A 22,602-nucleotide genomic window follows, 5' to 3' on the forward strand; every position below is an offset into this window, starting at 1 on the left:
ACTGCTGGGGCTCCCAGACCTGGTGTGAGCCAGAACTGAGTGGGGCTGTCTGCCTGCCCGACTCCCAATACACTTTAAATGCAGAGCCACAGCAGGGGTAGGACCCAGAACCATCGCAAGTCAGGACTGAGCTGGGCTTCTGGCCAGGCTGCTAAAAAATTTACTGGCAGAGGGGAGAAGAGAAATGTGTGTAGTCTATAGCATTAACCTATAAACTTTTGCTTATACATTAATCAGTTGGGCACAGTCCAATTTCACTGAATTAAAATGTTTACATTTTTTAGATGTGATAGATATGCATACTTGTCACTTTGCAAATATATCCAGTTTTATAAATTAATAGGGGTCTAAATATTTCAAAATTAAGTTTTAACCAGATGACCTAAGAATACAAAAGTTATCCCAATTTGTATTTTATTTTTAAACAGAAAACTTGGAAAATTGTTTTATCTTAAGTAGTTTACATATCAGATTGGATACGTTAATAATAAGTTACCTTAACCAATGATATTTTTATTAATTCAGCATTCAATCATCATTAGGGCAAGATCTTTTACAAAAGCATACCATTAAAAAAATCAAACAAAATATAATTTGAGTGACAACTAGTACATGCAGTTTAATAAAATTGTATCATATGGTGGGAAACATGCTGCTCTTGCTGTTTGATTCATAATACTGTTCATCTAAATTATTGAATCAGATAACATTTCAATTGTTAACATTTACTGTGGAATAATTAACTCTAGTCAGTCATCTGGAACTATCTAGTTTTCTCTTAACGAGGCAAAAACAGTGGTTCTTTTTGTGTTGTTCTTTCAGGTTTTTTGGCTTAAATAGATGTAGCCACAGTTGGTTTATGCATTATTAAGATCAGTTAAGAAAAATCAGCAGAGAATGATCTTCTCCACTTATGATGATGTTTTCATAGAAAAAGTAGCTTGGGTAAGGGTTGGATTAATCCTGTGGTGCATACATGTAGTTGTCTAATTTCATTTTCATGCACCACAATCATGTTAACATTAATTAGGACATAACTGATATTTTCCCCTAGGGTCAAAAGATGAGTCAATATACATTAATGAAATACAGTAAAATTCAATAAGATTTCACATAATTTTAAACCTCCCTTGTCAATATATTTGTATTTACATAACTTCATAAACTTATGTAATTACCCATTGAAGACATTTTACAACAGGTTATGAATTTATAAAGTCAAAGACTCAGAGGCACATAGTTTAAAAGGCCAATAACACTGAAACTAATGAAGTCACAGAAATTGGAATATTTATGAACATATCACTAGTACAAAATAAAAGCCACATCCAAAACAGCAACTTGGAGACATCTGTTAAAGTTAGTATGATAAAAAGTTCATTTCCTTCAAAAGAAAAATAGTTCATCCCACCTACCAAGTCTAGAAAATCCTATTTACAATTTAATCAGCAATATCTTTGTGTAATACAGCCATTTCTATTCTGTCATTAGAATTTAATGTTTCTATTACAGCATAGTTATATTTACAAATGCATACAATATTTAACTCTGGTCTTCATTAAGAAGATTTGAATGAAAACAGATTGTTAAATCACAATACAAACGCTTTTGTGGAAAAAGTGTTTTGAGAAGGTGTACTCAATATCATTCCCAAGGAACAGAATGCCAATATTTCTGATAAAGCTTAAGTTCATCACCAAAAACAGGTCTTTAAATTATGTTAATGAAGATTAAATCTTTTCTGTGCCAACTTTCAGTCTCTGGTTTCTTCAGTCAACTTTCACCACACTGTAAATTTTGGTAACAAACCAAAAACATGCAAAGAATCCAATTGTGCCTACAAAAAAAAAAAAAAAGTTTTTCAAGAAGCAGATTCACAAATATGAAAGTGTTCATGTAGCTAGAATTTTCTCTTTCAAAACCAAGTTGCACATTATCACAACTAATATAAGATCTAACAAATTAGAAACTCATTCTGTGTGTAGGACCAAATTACATTATTTTGTAGACTAGCCTATAAATTTAGGACTATGCTACCCTCCACAACTTATTAATTACTGATGTCAATGGAAAGCCTGCACAAAGATAGACTATGTCATTTATATATTAATGAACAAAAATTTGATTGAAATTTGGTTAAGTGCTTCATTACATCCAGTGGAAGTATATACTCATCTTCAAGACCAGTACCATTTATGTTCTTCATTTTTCTTTCCCTTCACTCCCTTCTTCCATATCCCCCCAGCCCTTCATTTCCCTCCTTAAAATATTTCCCTTTTGGCTCCCCAACTACACCATTCCCTACTGCATCTGCTCAAGTGATCAGCTATGTAATGACATTCAGTTGGTCATTACACTATTCAGTTGATGCAATAATTAGATTAAGCATGTGCAAAGCAATTCACATTTCTGTTTCAAACTACATGCAAACGTATAAAGATAGTATTACATTGATCCTCTAGACCTATCCAGAATAGCAACAAAAGTCTAAGATACTTCCTGAATACTCTGGCTTTGACCAAGTAAAAGGCCAATTTTATCAACCAGTGTATGGAAGATAGTCTACTGAAGAAGCTATTGCAGCTTAGAAAAGAAAACTGGAAGGTGAATAGTCTGGTTAACATGAAACTCATAAGAAACTTTAGGTTAAAAATTTGGAAAGGATCAAAATGATACATTTTCCTTGGAACACACAATAGAGAGCATACCACTAGCATCCCAATGTTCCCAATACTGTGCAGAAGAGAAGGCCACCAAAAAGGCCATCTTCATAGAACAATGTGGGAGACACCACACTGTTTCATGAGAAAGCTTTCTGAGCAACTACCTGTTGTTGTATTTCAAGGAGTTAGTGAATCTTCCCAGTTCTCATGTCTGCAAACTAGAAAACAGGCTTTGGCCTGCAGTTAGCAAGGAAAATTCCTAGCTAGCTAGCTTGTTAGAGTGATAGGCTGTGCCTAGTGTGGGGGAGTTCACCGCATAGTTTAGATAAGCTTCAGGGGGGAACATGCCAGCCCATGGGAATCACATCAGAGGCAGGTGTTTGTTTTGGTTTCATCTTTAGCACAGCGTTAGTTGCTGCTTCTAGCATTTTGTGTACAGGCTATATATCACTTAATGTTGCCAACGCCCTTTGGACTTTCTGAAGGACCTGGAACTGTACAAGGTGCCTTGTGGAGTTCCCAGCAAGTCAAAGGGATGTTGTAAACCTTCTCTTTTTCTATCACCTGTAATATCTAATAAACCTTTCATTTATTTGCATTAAGCAATTTGTGCCTTTTTGATTACCCTCTGAACCTGAGAGCATTGTCTGGCTGACCCAGCCTCTGAATTAAGACACCTGTTGAGAGTAAGGTTGAAACCCTAAGCAGAGTAGGCTCTCTCTCTCTAATTTGCAGAGAAAGGTTACAATGATAATTCAGGAACCTCATCCTGGTCAGATGTGCAAAAATGGAGAAACTATCTACTGGTAAGTAGAAAGCTGTTATTGACAATAAAAGTGAAACTTGATAGAACTCAGAGAGACCCAAGGTTTTCAATTCCAACAAATAATCCATGGCTATTGAAAGACAATTGGCCAGGTAAAAAGATGGTGATACCAATGAAGAAATCTTCTCTATTTCTGGAAGTTAAGTGTCTCTTGTAAATTCCTCCTGCTATTTAACACGTTCTATGCCCAATGAACTGGATGTCTATAGTCCCAATAACCACTGAAGAGCCATGACTGGAGTTGCAAAACATTCTGATTCAAATGGTATTCTAAGACAACAGCTTTCACCTTGGAAGCTCTCTCTGACCCTGATCTTGTCAAAGACGGGGTGCTAACTGAAGCAAAAAGATCTCTTGGACAGGGGGGTTCTGTATCCAGATCCAAACTGATCCTAAGGCTCTCCCTCATCATCAATAGTTCAGACTTAATTCTCCTGATTTTAAAGAAAGAATCTAGCATTTGCTAGGTATATGAGAGTCTCCCAAGCAACGCATGCATTGAAAATACCTGTGGTGGACAGGAATAGCTTCTTGACATTGGAGACCCCTTTTAAAAGCCCAGGGAGTCTGGCGTTCCAGATTCAAGGGAAAAAATACAGACACATTGATAGGGGAAAATATTTGAGGCAGGCGAAGTGGAGGGGTGGGGGAGTGGAGAAAATGGTAACAGTTCCAACAACTATAAAGTACAAAAGAACAAACCCTATATACTGTTTTAACTCAAGAGAAAACAGGCACACATGAAATTCCATCTCTGATGGAAGGCAGCTGAAAAGGAGTTGAGGCATCTATAGCCTTTTTAGGGGGCAAAAAGATGTGTAGGACACACTCTGAATGTGCACTGCCACCAAAAATCTCCAATCAAAGACAGGGTGCATGTGTGCCTGAAGCAGAATCCCTCTGGGCTCTCCAACTGAAGCAGCATCTTAGATTATGTAGAATTTAAATATGTCATGCAGGACATGAATATCAAGCAGGGCAGATTTTTATATTACTAATCTAATATAAATAAGGATGTTTACAAAAATTTTAATGGACACCTAATTCTTGAGTGGACCTAAGGCTTTCAAACTTCATTTTTTAATGTCTGCTGTTCAAAACGGAGGTGTGGATTTTCCAACACTACAGTTCAGAATATAAGTTTAACTGCTGTTCTGTTAATGTTATAATGTAAAAAATGCTCAAAGACAATGAAGTTTAAAAAGACATCGAAAAGTCCACAGGAACAGTGACAGCAGCCACAGAGAAGGGGGTTGGCGAGGGTAGCGAGCAGGGGGCAGCTCCTTTTGCAGCCAAAGAGAGGGGGGTTAGCAAGCACAGCGATCAGGGCACAGCCCTCTAGTATTTTATCATATACTGAAAGAGGTTTAATTCTCAAGACACATTTGAATTGAAGTTTCAAAACAAAGACTGATTTATGGGAGAATTCCTTCCTTGATGTCTGAGAGGGCTTTTTAATTTGCAATTAAGAATAGTTCTATCCACCCTTTTTCAGTAAGGAGACATATTATTTCTTCAAATTACAGCTAATGCCAGAAAAATGGTTGACACAGAGGTTTCAATAACACCTGTTACGAGAACCTCATATTCCCAGAAATATCAGGCCAGGACAAAAGCCAGGCAGATAGCTGATCTTGCCTTAGTATACCTAGAATTATTGTAGCGTTAACTTGTGTAAGGGCCAACTAATATTTAAGACAACAGTTACGGATTTAATTTTTGACAAGGTTCATGATGAAAATGCAGCAGTAACTCATTGCTGTAAAATCCTGTGAAGAATCATGAATGATATCATGGTAATTTTTTTTCACGCTTGCTAAACTAGTGATGTTTAACTGACTCATTTACTATGATACTAGTGGTGGGCCCAGCTGTGAATCACAAAGATTTATCATGTAGCTCCCAGTATCCTGCCTGCTGAGTTTGATCAATGACCTGGAATGCAGTATGGAACCAAGTGCCTGAAGCATGTGTTACACTGACATAGCAGCAGGGCACCATCAAAGCCCCTCCTGATACTGACAATTTTTAACAGATGAGTAAGCAGCAGCAGAACAGTTTTGATACAACAATTACAATTTTTTCCTTTTATCTTCTTTATCATCTTGACATAGGAAGCTACTTGCCTTTAGTAACAGTTTTTGGTAAATAGCTATTTCATTTAGAGTTTTGATAAGAACATACCTCTTAACCCTCCTTCTTTATTTAAACACTTATTCCTAACATATTTCAGTAACCCCATAGTTTTTAGAGAGCATCGATTTTTAAAAGAACTGGAACAAACAGAAGACTGAAATCTATTCTAGTACGGATGTTATTCTAAGACCAAAAGAGTGAATTTAGAACTATGCTTGAGCATTTGACCTCGTTTACCAACATTCAAGGATTACAAAATTTCAAAAAATCTGAGCACTATAAATAGGAAGTGTTCAATTAAAGTATGAATATCAATTTGTATCCTTACCAAACTTCAAGTCAGAGACACTAACTTAGTACCACATAAAATTAAGCATATGAATTCCAGAAGTATATTGTATTTGTCTAATATAACTCACATCCCCTTGAGCTCAGTATCAGGTACAAAAGATTATTGGGGAAAGTGTCATAGCAGATAAAAGGTAAGATGCTTATATAGGTTGAACCTTCCAAATCCAGGACTCTTTGGTCCCGCAATATCCGTGGTCCGGAAGGAGGGACCACAGATATTGCTGGACAACAGAGCCATGGAGGCGAGGTACATGAGTCAGCTGGGAGTCCCATTGGTGCTGGGGAGCCCCAGGTGGGCTGGCCCTACAGTGGGTGGGAAGTCCAGTCCTGGGGAGGCCCAGGCTGGGGAACCCCGGTGGCAGCTGAAAGGAATCCCCAGTCCTGGCTGGGAACCCAGGCAGTAGCCAAGCTGACAGTAGGTGTGGGGAATCCTCAGCCAGGAACCCTGGTAGAAGCAGGGCCGGCAGTGCCAGGGGCGGAGGGGAAGGGGGGGGAAGAGACCCCTGGCAGGAGTGGTCCAGAACCCCAGTGGCAGTGGGAAGCCCCAGCCCCTCCAGGAACCCTGCTGGAGAGGGGCTGCCAGTGGCTTGGGGGAATCCCAGCCTGAGGAGGCTGACTCCCTGGGAGCTCCAGCATGGGGCCAGCAGCAGGGAGCGAAGCCCAGGCTCTGGGGATGCCCATGGCCCAGAGAAGAGCCTTAACCTCCCCTGGCCTGGAAAGCTCCATATGGTTCGGGGCCATTCAAGTCCCGAGGGTGCCGGATCAGAGAGCTCCAACCTGTACTTTTTGTCCTGAACCCATACTGAAAAAGGCCCTCATAATTATCATCAGAAACTGCACAGCCTATTGCTGATGGTCAGCTGCTGGTGCACCATTCATAACCCAGGCTGAGCGGGTAGAGCAACAGGAAATACACTGGTTATATTTTAATGTCCTCAGATTACATCTTCTGACATGTTGACTGATCTGAGAGATGAAGGGCAAGTGGAAGCTGGCAGGTGCATGTTACCTGAGATGCAAAGAGGCTATCATGCTGGGTCTACCACCAGCCCTCCTTGGAGAAGAGAACTGAAGTAAAGTCCATACCTGACTATATGCAGTATTCTGGGGCCTACAGCCATCATGACTAGAATGGACTGTATAATATTATAATTCTCTAGACTATCAGTGAAGCAGATACACTTAGGCGTCTGGCCAATATTACAATATAACAGAGGTCTGGTTTGCACTGAACAAAGTGTTAGTGAAATTTAAAATCAATGCATTTAAGGAAAGTTTAAACAGGTTTTAAATGCATATTTATATCATATCTATATATTAGAAGTCTGAATCAATGTAATTAAGTCTATTTAAAAACTGGTCTACATTAGAGTAATGAAAGTTTTCTAAAAGAACCAAGCCTAGAGTTCTCAGTAATAGGAGAGCTGACCCTCATGTATGATCTAGAAGCAGGATGTCAGAATAAAAGAACAGAACTTCCAACTTGTATGTTGGAAGAGGGTAACCTATTACACTTTAACCTCCGTACTCTGGGTGTCCTTAATTCAGGAGCACTGGGAGTATGGAGAAGGAAGTGGCTCTGTGTGCTGCCACTCTCCCTTCCCCAGCTGGAGTAATGGCAGTGCAGTGACGTCCTTCCCGTGGGGTTTTCCCTGCTGCTCCTATAGTGGATGAGGGGCAGTACCTGGAAACGGCCTGGGGCATGAAGCCATGTGTGTTTCTGGGAGCAGGGAGCCGGGTAAGTGCCTCATCCCCCTCATGCCCAGACCCTGCAGTGCCCTCCCTTGTCCAGCAAAATCTTTAAACTAGCATTCCCAGTTTCCCAGGGTTGGCTGGATTAAAGCGGTTCATGTGTAATATATAGAATTCAAATAGGGAGATAATAAATTGTGACTTACAGAAATACTAAGGCTAAGGTATTTAACTTACAGGTGGGCAGGGGATATCAGTTTACAAATGCTGGAAATGTGCAGTTAATAAAATGAGCCTTTTGAATTTTTTGTACCTAATATGGTTACTATTTAAAAAACTTTGGTGCTTGTAACCTTGGAAAGCCCTCCACATTTCAAGCCTGAATGTTTGGAAGACAATTTCAGGCATGTGCTAAAAGGCAGCGTACTTCGAACAGCAGGAGCTACTAACAGCAATATTAGGTGAACACAAATGATCTATTAGTTTACTGTACTAACCTTTGATTTTTCAGTTACTATTCTAATCCTCTGAAGTCAGAGGCTGAGATTTCTGGGTACAGAGTTTATAGCAAAATACATTAGTGTAATAATAATAGTTGACCTGAAATCAAGTGTTTAAATGTTCAGCTATTGTTTCACAGAAATATCCAGGTATTTTTTACTTATATTTTTAGTGTTCCACTGCACTCAACTAAAAGTAGAGCTAGTAATATCAAGCATTAAGGTTTCAATATACATACCTGTAAAAAGAAAGAAGATCAAAACCATTATCATGGTGTAACCAAAGTACAAAATGGTACTTGCTGTCCCTGTGATTTGCAGTTTAGAAAAGAAATAGTGTATTGCATATATCAGAAAATAAACTGCAGTAAAACCACTGGTAAGGAATGAGCGCCACTGCCAGTGATAATCCTAGAAGAAAAGAAAACATAAGTAATAGTTCCTGAAAACCCAAACATTGCCAATTACTAGATGCAAAACTCAGGTGAACTTTTCCTACTGGGTATTTAACATTAAACAGCTAAAGATACAATTTTACTACTGTGGATCACATACTATCACAGTATGTGATCCACATACTATTGAATAAGAAAGTAAAAGATCTACACTAAAAAGGCCAAAAACATAAGAGACCAAGTAACAAGAGCCTTTTTTTAGGGTGCATGCAAATATCATAAGGACAAGCATACACACGGAAAGAAAATACTTTTGACAAAGTAAGGCTTCTATCTAGTCAACTGATGTCTACAGAAAATAATGAGATGGATAACTTAAGAGGAGCTCCATCGTACTCTGAGTACAAACTAATTCAAAATAATATTTGTAATAAGAACTCTTATTTAGAAGTAATGAGTGTCCAATCACAATTTAGCTGATCTTAACAGGATCTGAGCTATCCAAGTAGAGTTAAAATTCTAGAATAATAATATTTCCAGTTACAGAAGTAGGATTTTGTGAAAATGTCCTGGATATTGTATGAAGTATAAATAGCGAAGAATACTTCTTACCTCTGCACATAGATGGAAATAGCAAAGCAGTATGGTGGCCTCAGAACATGTAATGACCAAAATAATGAACACAAGAAATAGGAAACCAAACATGTAATACATCTGATGGGACCTACAATCAAAACAGAGGATTTAAAAAAAATAGCATTTTATCTTTCCTCTAAAATACATTGCAATATGATAAAACAGTACTATTACAAGATGTTCATATTTAATATAGCCTGAAGTTTAAACAGTATTTCCTCTCTCTCTCATGAGGGTAGTGTGTCAATGATGTGGACACAAGTGGAAGTTAACTTGTCCTTTGCTTTTCAAATTGGGAATGCTTGATTCAGCAGCTCCACTGTAAAATGGAAAGCAAAAAAAAGCTCAATACCTAAAACTTTTCTTAGATGTGAAGGTTCATAAGGAGAGAGAAATTGACTGGAGACACTATCAGTGAAACCCTGGTTCCATTGAAGTCCATTGAATGGCAAAGCTCCCACTGACTTCAGTAGGGCCAGGATTTCAATCCACATTTCAGTCAGAAAGGGGCAGGACAGTAAAACATATGTAATGCCAATACTTTAGATTAGTGTATTGGTGCCACCTACTTCTAGATTAGATAACTAGATTGTGCCAGAAGAATGGCAGATTTCTCATAATAGAGCAGTTTGTTGGCACAGTGTTTCTCAACCTTTTTTATGAAGAACCCCCACTTTAAAAAAAAAAGTACCCGCTAGTACCTACAGTTTGCAAACACAACATTTTTTTCTACCATCGCAACACATTTGTTTAAACAACTTAATCGAAACTGGGCAGGCGATGATATTTTTGGGTGTAAAAAGTACAAAAATAAAGCACCGTAAAACTTAAAACAAATTCAATTTTCTCAAAATTTCAATTGTGTTAACGTATCCCCCAGACTTCTCTTAATTACCGCTAAGGGTACTCGTACCACTGGTTGAGAAACGTCGTGTTAGCACACTCAGAGTACACATCTGACATGGGATGAGTATTCAGTGGGTTATTTTGAAAGGTCAAATGGACTAGTCCTTAATGCCTATATGAAGATGGGGGGGGGGGGGGAAGGGGAGAGAGAGAATCAGTTCTCCTGAAGCAATAACAATGTAATATACTGTTCCATTTTTTCAAATATCTATCATAATGTTAGCTGCAGAGGCACTTCTGTATGAAATCACAGGTGTAGTGGGATAGAACAGCAATATGCTGGTAAGAACTAAAGATATTTCTCTACACACACGAGAAAAAAAGAAAACAAGCAGTGCTTTCTGAGTGGCAGAATGTTAAATGACAAATATTGATTAATTCACAAGAAATGGAAATGTTTAAGAAAACACTACTACCAGGGTCAAACTCTCTAGAAAATTAAAGGTTCAAAGAGAACAGTAACAGCTTACATGTTGTGGAAGTTCAAAAAAGTTAACTTACCAAATACTATTAAGAATGAAAAAAAGTTGTATAAAGATGCACCCAAAAGGCAGAATCCCTCCCATGATTATACCAGGTAATGGTTTTGTGTAGAATGATTGTTCCGGAATCTGACGAGGAATCTGATTAGTACGAACTGGGTGTTCAATAGCCTTTAAAGTAAAGAAAACATTCCTAAATACGTAATAGTTAAATACGAAATGGTTAAATACATCTGACACTAGCAGTAGTGAAAGTCTATTTAAATTTGTATTTAACAACCAACTTGTGGCCATCTAATACCATGCTGTCATTGTTTCTTGCAGCCCAGCTGCCAACAGCCTCAGAGCAAATATAAATTAGGTAACAGTTTTTCAAAGATTACTATAATAAAGATGTAGCAACTGATCTCTTGCAACACTGCTTGTGTCATACTGCCACAGGTTTTATCAGCTCAGGCACTGAAAGAGAACCCCTTTATCTGAAAGAGGAATTCTCAGCTACAGAATAAACTGCACTTCTCAATCTAGAATAGCTCTGTGTTTTCAACTTTCAGGGCATTCTACAAGGAGAATCTTGCAGTGTAAGCTGCTGAAACTAATGAATTGGGTCTGCATGGCAGAGGGAAGTTTTGCAGAGTAGATGAGTGGTATTTAATTTTGTTTATTCTTGTAACTCATGAAGGGCACCAATAGCTTTGGATAGCAGTTCCTTTTTATTTTTGCATAAATCCACATAAAAAGGCAACACAAATGACTGTGCCCAATGGTCCATGAAGTCTTTCTTTTAAAGATATCTATCTTTGCCACATGAGACATGGCCTTCCACTGTGTTTCACTTAAGGAAGTGAATATCAAAATATTTCATTATAGGCCTCGACCCTTCTTCAGAGTTTATGAAATGGAATTAAGAATAATGGGTGTTGGGGGAGCAATGAATGAACAATTAAGAAATTCAACAGTGGTTACTCTCATTCAATCAGTACACTTACTAGAAATTAAAGAAAGGTTCATCAATATTTAAAATGCCCCAACATTAATATAAAGAAGCGCCAGGAGTAAAATCCACTGATCAAACCAAGCCACACTAAGACCTAAAATTAAACTAAAAAGACCTATTGGCTACGTCTACGCTGGCCCCTTTTCCTACTTTGAAGTAGGAATAAGAGATCCTCCGGAAAAGGGCTTTTTTCCGGAGGATCGGGGTCAGTGTAGACGCTCTTTTCCGGCTTTTCTAAAAGCCGGAAAAAAGCGGCGGACATTTTTATTTAAATGCCGCGGGGGATATTTAAATCCCCCGCGGATTTCCCTATTACGACCTGTCAAATTAGCATGCCCCTTTCGGAAAAGGGGCCAGTGTAGACGTAGCCATTCAGTATCAAATGTCTAAAAGGGACTTAAGAAATCAGTAGAATCCCTAGAACATTTAAATGCTAAAGGAACTGAGGCTAGAGAAGAATTTTTCAACTCTGTTACTGCAATAGCCACAGTACATGCAGTATACACCCACATAATCACTTACGTTTTTCTTAAAACCAAAGTAGGCACCAATAAACGTCAGTGGCACAGATATACAAAACCACAGTGCCAGAATAGCAACCAAAGTTCCAAAGGGAATAGCTGCTGAAGATCCTTCTCCCCAAAGAATGAGGTTCATGATGAAGAAATCCGCAAATACAATTCTGAAAAATATACAACACGCTTAACAAAAATGCCCAATAATATTTATCTTAACATTACTGAAACCATATTATTGTATTAATCTCTTAGCGTTAATATATGTTAAGACCAATTGACACAGAAAATATCAAATGAAGAGGTGAAGCTAGTCTTTTTTTCCTTAGCCAGTGGGACTGAACTCCAGCAGGAGCTGACGTTCCAACCAAGCAGTTTCAAATATATGCCTGTCTTAACTGCACTTCAGGGGAAGACTGCTTGCTGTGATAAATTTTTCTACTTAAACACAAGGGTTGTACAGTATATGACACCATAGAAGACCAACTATGGTGTGGTCTGAGAAACAGCCTAGAGAGTAAAAACAAATATATGAAGAAGTGTGCCTGTTCAAAAACTTACTACTGACATGCTACTACTACAAAATCTACCTTTTCATGCAGTGAGAGTAAACAAAATTCACAGAAAAGCTAGAGAGCGAGCAATTAGCACATTTGTCTTTGTTAAATGCACCTTGTTGTTCAAGTGACCTCAGGCACAAAAAGATAATAAAGATTTATAGGTATAAGGGAAGCTTTAAAAATTAGCTGTGTCAGAAATTTAACAGTCATTTAGAGATTTAACTTACCCTGGACAAAGGAATGATGTCAGCAGGACATTTGTTTTCCATTTCTCACCACCAAATGCTGTATTAAAATATTTTAGAACTATCAAAATGTGTATTAAGTGCACAGATTACAGTTGATTTTAATAGTACATTATTTAAAAATTATACTCAGGCAGGCCAGCAGAAAATTATTTGAATTCTAATAAATTAAGGTCAAAGCACTAGACTAAAAATATTTAATTATGGAAAACTGAATTTGCTTTATTGGATTACTCCTCCATTACATAGGTTTCTATCAAAATAAACATTTAAGACTACAGCTAGGAAAAAAATAAGTTAAGGATCAGAATTGTTATCTTACTATACACACACTTCTTCTCTCCTCCCTACAAAGCTAAATGCATTTTGGGTTAGTAGGGGCCAAATTTAGGGTTTCAATAGAAAGCATACATAATGTAAGCAGAATCAGATGCTTAGTCATCCATAGTGTAATTAACGTCCTATATTAAAAGAAACAAATAATACAGGACTATGTAGCACTTTAAAGACTAACAAGATAGTTTATTAGATGATGAGCTTTCGTGGGCCAGACCCACTTCCTCAGATCAAATAGTGGAAGAAAATAGTCTCAACCATATATACCAAACGATACAATTAAAAAAATGAACAGATATGAAAAGGACAAATCACATTTCAGAACAGAAGGGGGATGCGGGGGGGAAGGAAGGTGAATGCCTGTGAATTAATGACATTAGAGGTGGGGAAAGGTGGATGTCTGTGAGCTAATGGTATTAGAGGTGATAATTGGGGAAGCTATCTTTGTAAAGGGTAAGGTATTTGGGGTCTTTGTTCAGCCCCCCGCGGAGAGTGTCGAATTTTAGCATGAATGCCAGTTCAGAGAATTCCCTTTCAAGTGGAGATTTGAAAGTCTTCTGGAGTAGGATGCATGTGATTAGGTCATTGAGACTGTGTCCTTTCTGGCTGAAATGGCAAGGAACTGTTTTTTCTTTGTGATCCTGTCTAATGTCTGTTTTGTGGGCATTGATCCTTTGGCAAAGTGTCTGAGATGTTTGTCCAATGTACATAGCCGACGGACACTTTCGGCACATGATAGCATAAATTATATTTCTAGATGCGCAGGAATATGTATTCTTGATCTTATAACTCACTTGGTTAGGCCCAATAATGGTGTCAGCAGAGTGAATATGTGGGCAAAGCTGGCAAAAGGGTTTGTTGCAAGGGAAAGTACCATGGATGGTATTAGTGTGGTATGTCCTGTGGTTGTTGGTAAGAATCATCTTGAGGTTAGGTGGTTGTCTATAGGAGACTATGGGTCTGTCTCCCAGAGCTTCTTGGACTTTAGTGTCCTGTTCCAGTATAGGCTGTAATTTATTGATAATGTGTTGGACAGGTTTAAGTTGGGAGCTGTAGGTGATGACAAGTGGTGTTCTATTGTTGGTTTTCTTGGGTCTGTCTTGTAGTAGATGGTTTCTAGGTATTCGTTTGGCTCTTTCAATTTGCTTTTGTATTTCTTCGGGTGGGTAGTTGAGGTTTATAAATGCTTGGTAGAGAGCCTGAAGTTTCTGGTCTCTGTCAGTGGGATTAGAGCAGATGCGTTTGTATCGAAGGACTTGGCTATAGATGATGGATCGTATGGTGTGTGCTGGATGGGAGCTGGAAGCATGTAGGTAACTGTATGAGTCAGTGGGTTTTCTGTAGAGGGTGGTGTCTAATTTTCCATTGTTGATTTGTACTGTGGTGTCCAGGAAATGGCTCTCTCGTGTGGAATGGTCCAGGCTGAGGTTAATGGTGGGGTGTAGGTTGTTGAAATCTCTGTGGAATGCCTCCAGTGTTTCTTGGCCATGCGTCCAGATCATAAAGATGTCATCGATGTAGCATAAGTAGAGAAGGAGTAACAGGGGACGGGAGTTGAGGAAACCTTGTTCTAGGTCAGCCATAAAGATATTAGCATACTGTGGGGCCATGCTTGTAACCATGGCTGTGCCACTGATCTGGAGGTATAAGTTGTTCTCAAACTGGAAATAATTGTGGGTGAGAACAAAGTTACATAGGTCTGCTATCAGGTTGGCAGTGGTGTCCTCTGGGATAGTGTTTCTAATCGCTTGTAATCCGTCTTCATGTGGGATGTTGGTGTACAGTGCTTCTACATCCATGGTGGCAAGGATAGTGTTATTGGGGAGGTTATCTATGTTTTGTAGTTTCCTTAGGAAGTCAGTATTGTCTCATGGAGGGCCTTGAACTCAGGACAGGATTTCCTTGGGAGCAGGTCAGTGAATTTCTCCTTGGAGGCAAAGGTATTGTATGCGTATTGCGATAGCAGGACTTGCTGGTTCGCGATACGGCGCTGGGTTCACCCAGATGCATAGGCCTTCCTAGCCAGAAGGTCTGTCTTCTTGGCCTCCCTGTTTTTGGGGGTGGCTGCAGGTTGCCCCCATCTCTCCCTCTGGTTGACCGCTTGTACCACCAGCGATCCTGGAGGCGGGTGGGAGAACAGGTACTCATTGCCCTCCCGGGGCACGAAATATCTTCTCTCATCCCTTTTATCCATTGGGGGTATAGTGGCCAGGATTTGCCAGAGACCGTTGGAGATCTTAGTGACCATTTTATTGGTCAGAAAGGTCACCCTGGGGAGGGCATCCAACTGGAGGATATTGTCCGTGGGTGCCAAATCCTCATACACCTTTTCGGCCTTGACTCCCAGGCTCTGGGCCAGCCGATGGAGGAGGTCCTGATGCGCCCTGTTGTCCATAGAGGACATGGACGGTAGAGTGTCCCCCAGGGTCTCATCCGGGGAGGATGAGGAGGACTCCTTCCGTGTCATCCCCACAGGGCCTGTGAGGAGCCCGACACCGATGGTGGTGGCAGCTGGCTTGGTACTCCACATCCCGACCGCAGCAGGGATGCTTGGCAGGGGGTAGCGACTGCCCCGGTGTGGGGGATTAGGCCAAGGGAGTAGCTGATGGCAGGGCTTGAGGTCTCAAGACAACCAAACTTGATCTGGAAGGGTCCACACCCTGGCTTTGGTGATAAGCCCAGGGAGTCCTTGGATGAGTACTCAGAGGCTGACCAGGGTGGGGCCATCATGGGTTCGACCACCAGTACCGGAGCATATCTTGCCATCGACTCAGGTTTGCCGCAGTGCCAGGGAGGTGGTGGCAGCATGACTGAGCCCGGAGACGGTAGGGGCTGCACCAAGGAAGGAGTCACAGGGCTCGGTGCCGGGGTCAGTGCCACACAGTGGTGTTGTGGTGGCATGGGTGCCCCATGCCGGGAAACATCTGGTGTCGGTGCCATGGGTGCCGGGGCTGAGTGTACAGACTGCACTGGATGGCGTTTCCTGACGTCTCAAACTCTCACTGCCTCGAAGGCCTCCGGGGGTGGAGGGTTCCGCAAAGTTCCCAGAAGGGCTAGGCCCCTGCGAAGGGATGAGTGTCCACCCAACAGAGATTGTCCAGGTTCAGTGCTCTGTGGGCCATGTGCCCCACTGAGGGGCGCATGGAGGGCACGTGGCTCGGAGACCGGCCCCTATGCGGCCTCTTCTTAGTCTGCGGCACTAGGAACTGTGACCATTGCCGGGGAGGCACGAGAGTGGGCCAAAGCATCTCGCACCGACGCCAGTGCCAGGTCCGATGTTGGTGCTGCTGTCAAGGCTGCCTCCATGAGAATGACCTTAAGGCACAACTCTCTTTCGCGCTTCATGCGGGGCTTAAAGGCCTTGCAAATCTTGCAGCTCTCTGACAGATGAGCCTCTCCCAGGCACTTTAAACATGCCAAGTGCGGATCACCACAGGACATGGGCCGATTGCATTTCTTGCAGGGTTTGAATCCGTGTATACCCCGCTGCAGACGCATGGCGCCAGCAAAACAAACAACTAAATTTACGGTCTTTTCAACTCAATTTACAACTAACAATGGTGATTAACTGATAAAGAACTACTTAAGCGTGATTGCTAACGCTAGAGCTGAGGGTTGTTCCAATGACTGTCATGGCGGTAAGAAAGAACTGAGTGGGTGGATGGCCAGCAAGGGAATATACAAGCGCCACTCCAGGGGGCTCCCTGCTGGCCCAACGGATACTGCTGAGGAAAAAAAAAAAAATCTCCGATGACGCGTGCACGCTGCGTGCACACACCTACATGGAATGCACATGAGCAATCACGTCAAGAAGAAACTCTGTTTCCACAGTTAAAAAACTAGAAAAGTTTGGAAAAGGAGAAAGACCCCAGTAGCCTAAAGCCAGTTTACATCTGGGGCAATTCCTTCTTAAAACCGGTGATAATAGCCAAAGCATGTCTGAAGAGATTCAGCACCAGTCAGTCATAAGTAGGTCATATCTGAAACTAAATAAGGCAGGTAAGGAAAAGCTGTTGACTGAATGGCATTCCTGGCCCTGCAGCAACTCTCCCCCAAAGCAGTCCTTGAATGGCTTAGTTAGGACCAGCTCGCTACCATAAGCAGGGCTCGACAAATGCACTCGCCCGCGGTGAGTAGATTTTACCAGCTGGCGAGTGCAGGGGCGTACTGGCCCGGTGGGCCGTTTTTACGCACTATAGGCAGCGCGGCCCCATCCGATCCGCCAGCCAGCGGAGGAGCAGAGCGCTGCCAGGAAGGGAGAAGTGCGGCGATTCTCAGCGCCGGGCTGCCTGCGTGCAGCTCCGGCGCGAGGACGTGGGGGGCCAGCCAGAGAGCGGGATGCCGGCAGACACCAGGATGCTGGCATGACGTGGCGTCCTGATGTCACAGCCGGTGACCGCCGGATTCAAAAAGGCTCTGGCAACCCTGCAAAGTGGAAGGCAGAAGCCAGGTAGGGACCTGGGCCTGTGCTGTGCTGAGCGGAGGGGAAAAATATGGGAAAGGGGCTTGTGCTGAGGGGAGGGGAGGAGAGGTCAGGAGAAGAAGGAAGGGGAAAGCACCAAGGGACAGGGGGGCAGGAGAGACAAAGGTCAGGGGGCCAAGTGGAGACAATGAGGAAAAGGGCAGGAGGGAAGGTGTCAGTGGGAGGGGGGACAGGGTGATGCTGGGAGAGGAGAGGGCATTGGGGATTGGAGCAGGAGGTGCTGGGAGAAGGCTAGAAAGAAGGGGTGGGCATGAGGAAGGCAGGGATGGAGCAAGGCAGGGGCAGTGAAGGAAGGGGGAGGCACCAGGAGGGTGCAGGTGCCAGGGGATTCTGGGGGTGAAGCAGAAGGGCAGACACCTGCAAGGGAGGGACCAGCACCAGAGGAGAGAGGCAGGGCAGGTGTAGAGGGAGGTGTTAGGAGAGGGGATGAGGAGGGGTAGTAGCTCACATGATCAGAGTGGGGCTACTGGAGGAGTGGGCACAGGGGGGAGAAGGGCTGGTGGAGGGAGGCAGGTCTCAGGAAGGCTGAAGGCAGTGAGAAGGGCAGGAGTTAGGACAGCAGAGGAGAGTGAGGGATTTGGGGGCAGCAGGCACCAGGGGCGCTGATGGAGCAAGGGGAAGAGACATGGCAGCAGAGAGAAAAGGTAGAGGTTTATGACATATTTATTAATAACAACTTGGGTGATATTTATTAATAACTTATTAGTAATTACTGTTCTTATTCTTATTCGGAATTTATGCCATTAAAAGAACACTTGGGGGAGGGGTGGTGGCGAGTCCCTTTTTAGTCTGGCGAGTAGGGTTTTCCATAATTTATCGAGCCCTGACCATAAGGCACCAACACACCAGAGGGAGGACCTCCAGAATCAGCAAGGACATTATGACATCTATTTCCCGGACAAGAGCCATCCCCAATGAAAAGGGTAACTGAAAAAGGAAAAAAGCTAAATTCTGTGTTTTCAAATACATACCATCCCAAAATAACAATTACCATAAGTCTGTAATAGAGTAAAACTGTCAGAAATTACCACCTTAGTATTAATGTGTTCCTTCCTATAAATGTACAGCAATGAAATTAATTCACATTTTGAAAAGATTCACAGAATACCTGCTTTGAGAAGAGGTTTTAAGGAGCTTAATCTCAGGTTTCAATATACTGAGAATTATCTAATCATGTATGTGGGATTTGTTTTCTCCTGAGGGAAAACAGATACCCAACAATGGAAAAAAAAAAAAGCCACTACTCTACTGTGATGATAATTTAGACTAATGAACTTAGAACCTGTCACCTTATATAATTTTTACTTACATTTGTAGAATCTTGCAGCAACGTAACCTGCGGGAGTTCCAAGCAGCACCCACAGGACCACAGCACAAGTCATCAATGCTCCTCGGTTAGCAGGTGACAAAAATCCCAAGCAGGCAAAAACTATAAGAAATAAAATTGTAAGACACTTCTAAAATTGTGTATCTGAGTTTTCTTTAGTTAATGTATAATTTATCTCCTATGACTTTATACAGCTTAGTGTTCATATCAATTGTATACACCAATCAGGAAACACATTTTCCCAATTCCACTTTCTAAAATTCATAAATTAATCTTATGCAATTAGAAATAATTATTTTTTTGAAAATTACCCTTCACCCCACTCACCAATACTTACACAGAGTAACGAAAGTCATAATTAAGATTTGTGTGCCAGAGCCTAGAAAAACAGAGAGCAGCATTCCTTTCCTTGGGGGCCGGAATATGTCTCCATGAACTAGTTTCCAGCCAAATTCCTCCTGGGCGTCTTCCTGAAAAAGGAAATATAGCCAGTTTAATGCATTAAATCTCTTTTTAAAAATGCTATTTGGTTAAAATAGACATTTAGTTGTCAAAAATCACATTTGATACCTAAGGAATATAAACCATTAATACATAGCACTAACCAGTACTCATTTACTAACAACAAATACAGCATTAAACATGTGCAGGCGTTCAAAAAAAAAAAAAAAAAAGTCAAAACTTCACGTGCAAAGAAATGAAAAAGATAATATAGCTTTTCCATCTGCCTTTTGATTTGACTATTTAGGGGAAGTAACCCACTCCTAAGTTTTGGGTTCAAAATTCAACCCTAAAAAAATGCAAGCTTTCCCCTTAGTTACTTAGAAGGAATATTTTCCTACCACTGCGTTGAGGACAGATGACACTATCTTACTGCCACTCACACACATCAATATGGTGTCTCCTTTCTGTCCAACAGAGGCTACAACCTCATAAGTGCATTTATTGGGATTGGGGCCCTAGTCTCCATCACCATTCATAGTCTCCCTGCAGGTTACAGCAACTGCTTCTATCTTCACTTGGCATTCACTTCCCTCCTTATTGCCACTTCTCTCCCTAGCCCTTACAAATAATGGAAATGAGCAGCCATTTTGAAAAAGGCAAATTTCACAAGTTTAGTACAAATCATGAGAGGTTTTGAATAGCGATGTAAGCGACTAGTCAACTATCCAATAAGCAAAAGCTTATCAGATAGTCGACTACTTCCTTGACTACTGGCCCCATGTCCTGATCTCTCTGCCCCCAGGGCAAAGGATGAGTTGGCAGTTGCTGTCTCTGGGGAGTGTCTGTGGCAGGGGGCAGTCAGGAGCGAGGCCAAAAGCTAGTGGCCCAATCCGGAGAAGACAGTACCATGTGAATGCACTGCCTCCGGAGTAAGGGCTGGGCGCTGGCTGCTCTCACCTGTCTCCAGCAGGTTGCACAGCATGAACTCGTTGGCCACCACCATGACACGCTCCCAGGTCACATCCAGCAGCAGTACCCACAGGCGGCTGGAGAGAGCTTCTTGCTGCAATTGCAGTGGCTCCAGTTGTCGGAACAGCTGCTGCATGCCATGCGGCTCTGGGCCCGGCCCCAACTGGGGCTGCTGGAACAGCTGCCACTCACCGCGCAGCTCCAGCTCTGGCCCTGGGGAAGGGCTTAAGCTTGGGACAGGGCTCCAGAGCCCCACCCTGGAGCAGCTAAGCAGCCATTGCACATCTCTGCTGAGGTGGTGTGCAGGCCTCAAATTCTTGGTGTTGCCCATGCAAGCGCACACTGCTGGAGAATCACCTTTGCCACGAACCTCCACCAAGAACTGGAATTGGGCCTGATCTTACCCAAAGAGTTTGTCTCTAAATACCTACACCAGCCTGGTGGAATTTAAAAATGTATTTAGCCAACAATGCCCTGTAGTTGGTTATACAAAGGCTTGCAGAGGAGATCTTCCTGTCCAGGAGATCCAGGCTCTTTGACCCCTTGTCTGGTGTGTTGGACTTCTGTGGGACTGCTGAGCTGTTTCCACAGCTATTTGCATTACCTGTTTATGTGGGTCAAGGTACGTGAAGATAAAATTGGTTCCTTTGGCCAGTACAAAATAGAGCTCTTTGCCTCATTTCAGGGTGGGGTCAGTTCCCACAAAAGCTCATGATACCATTTACATGTTTTTTTAGTCTTTAAAGTGTTATCAGACTATTTGTTGGGTTTTTTAAGTTTATCCTGTACAGATTAACTCGGCTACCCCCTGACATTTTTCTTCTATTAGGTCCTTCCTCAACCTGAGCTCTCAGCTTCTTGGCAGAAAGGACAAAGATGCTACACTTTGCAGAGATGTGTGCCTCCCGTCCCCCTGAAAAAGCAGTTCCCCTGGATTGAGGGCGGGGGAAAGGAGAGCAATTTCTATATTATATTATACTATGTACAGTAAGAATTCTAAGCTGCAGGATAGCTATTCACAACAAATATCTACAAGTAGTCTTTTTGTAAGCAAGAAGAGTAAAGGAGGACAGGGGTCCAACTCAGGTCATGTGGCAATAAGAGGAACTCGACTTTGTCGACCAGCACTTATACTTTCAGTCAGGAACACAAGGAAAGATACTATGCATGTATGGGTCAATGAACCCTGCTTGGAACAAACTTCCAAACTCAGACATGTCGTAAACATACCCCTCTGTATACAAAGGGAATAACACTCGAAGAAGAAACTTTTACAAGGAAAGCAACATGGCCCAAACTAGCTGCAGTCTCTCAGAGAAGGACCTAACTTCCATCTACAAATTTGTATTTTAGAGCAATGACCGTTCCAACCCCAATCCCAAATGCTCTAACAGCAAATAATTACTCAATACAGGCCCTATGTTATTTAAGGTCTTATATGCATACAAATAAAAAAAACCTACAAGAGAACTAGCTAACGTGATTTCAAGAATGACAAATATTAACACAGCGGTTACCAGTTCAAGAGAAAAAAATTCAAGCTGTACAAATATCCTACCCGCGCCACAGAAGTGTGATTTTTAGAAGAGCCAGACTTACAGTGGAATCCATCTGATTATATCTTGCAATGTCTTTATGCAATGTCCTTAACATGATCATAGCTACCATCCCAGATAGGAAAAGGACAATCACCAGGGAATTCATGATGCTACATAAAGAAAAAAAAATCCTCTGTCAAAAACCAACATCTAGTGCTCCTACAAAGAAGTCCAGTAATATTTGAAGCCTAAAACTTCTCACCTAAACCACTGAATATGGGTGTGTGGCATGGATTCCAAAATATAGTCCCATCTGGATGCCCATTTAATCTTTTCTTCTTCCTGGAAAAAACAAACATTGTATATGTTAGTACACAGAAAACAATTTTCTCTCCTAATGTTTAAGAATATTAACTGAATATTTTTAGATTGAGTGTTCTGGCACCATAATGTCATCAAGGGATCAAAGAGTTAATTTTCAAGAAGTACTATACAAAACATAGATTACTAAATAAATTATATGACAAACCATAACCAATAAAACCTTTAATTTATAGTTTAGAGCAATGGTGCTCAACATTTTGTTGAGGGGGGAAAAAAG

At 41.6% G+C, this 22,602-nt stretch overlaps 1 protein-coding gene across 1 annotated transcript in view; it reads right to left on the reverse strand.

The window, feature by feature from the left end:
* Positions 1 to 488: 488 nt before the first annotated feature.
* The window catches only part of TM9SF2 (transmembrane 9 superfamily member 2), a 59,963-nt gene continuing 37,849 nt past the window's right edge, over positions 489 to 22,602 (reverse strand). Inside the window, exons 8-17 of the mRNA XM_075918754.2 lie at positions 22,264 to 22,343; positions 22,063 to 22,171; positions 19,388 to 19,520; positions 19,033 to 19,152; positions 12,887 to 12,944; positions 12,107 to 12,266; positions 10,607 to 10,758; positions 9,176 to 9,287; positions 8,408 to 8,579; positions 489 to 1,837 (exon numbers count right to left, since the gene is read on the reverse strand). Of these exons, the coding sequence (XP_075774869.1) occupies positions 1,770 to 1,837; positions 8,408 to 8,579; positions 9,176 to 9,287; positions 10,607 to 10,758; positions 12,107 to 12,266; positions 12,887 to 12,944; positions 19,033 to 19,152; positions 19,388 to 19,520; positions 22,063 to 22,171; positions 22,264 to 22,343 (1,164 nt within the window). The 3' untranslated portion in view covers positions 489 to 1,769. The remainder of the gene's footprint in view (positions 1,838 to 8,407; positions 8,580 to 9,175; positions 9,288 to 10,606; positions 10,759 to 12,106; positions 12,267 to 12,886; positions 12,945 to 19,032; positions 19,153 to 19,387; positions 19,521 to 22,062; positions 22,172 to 22,263; positions 22,344 to 22,602) is intronic.

Source organism: Pelodiscus sinensis, chromosome 1 (assembly GCF_052426305.1).
Source record: "Pelodiscus sinensis isolate ZL-2025 chromosome 1, ASM5242630v1, whole genome shotgun sequence".
In the NCBI taxonomy this organism is placed as follows: domain Eukaryota; kingdom Metazoa; phylum Chordata; order Testudines; family Trionychidae; genus Pelodiscus; species Pelodiscus sinensis.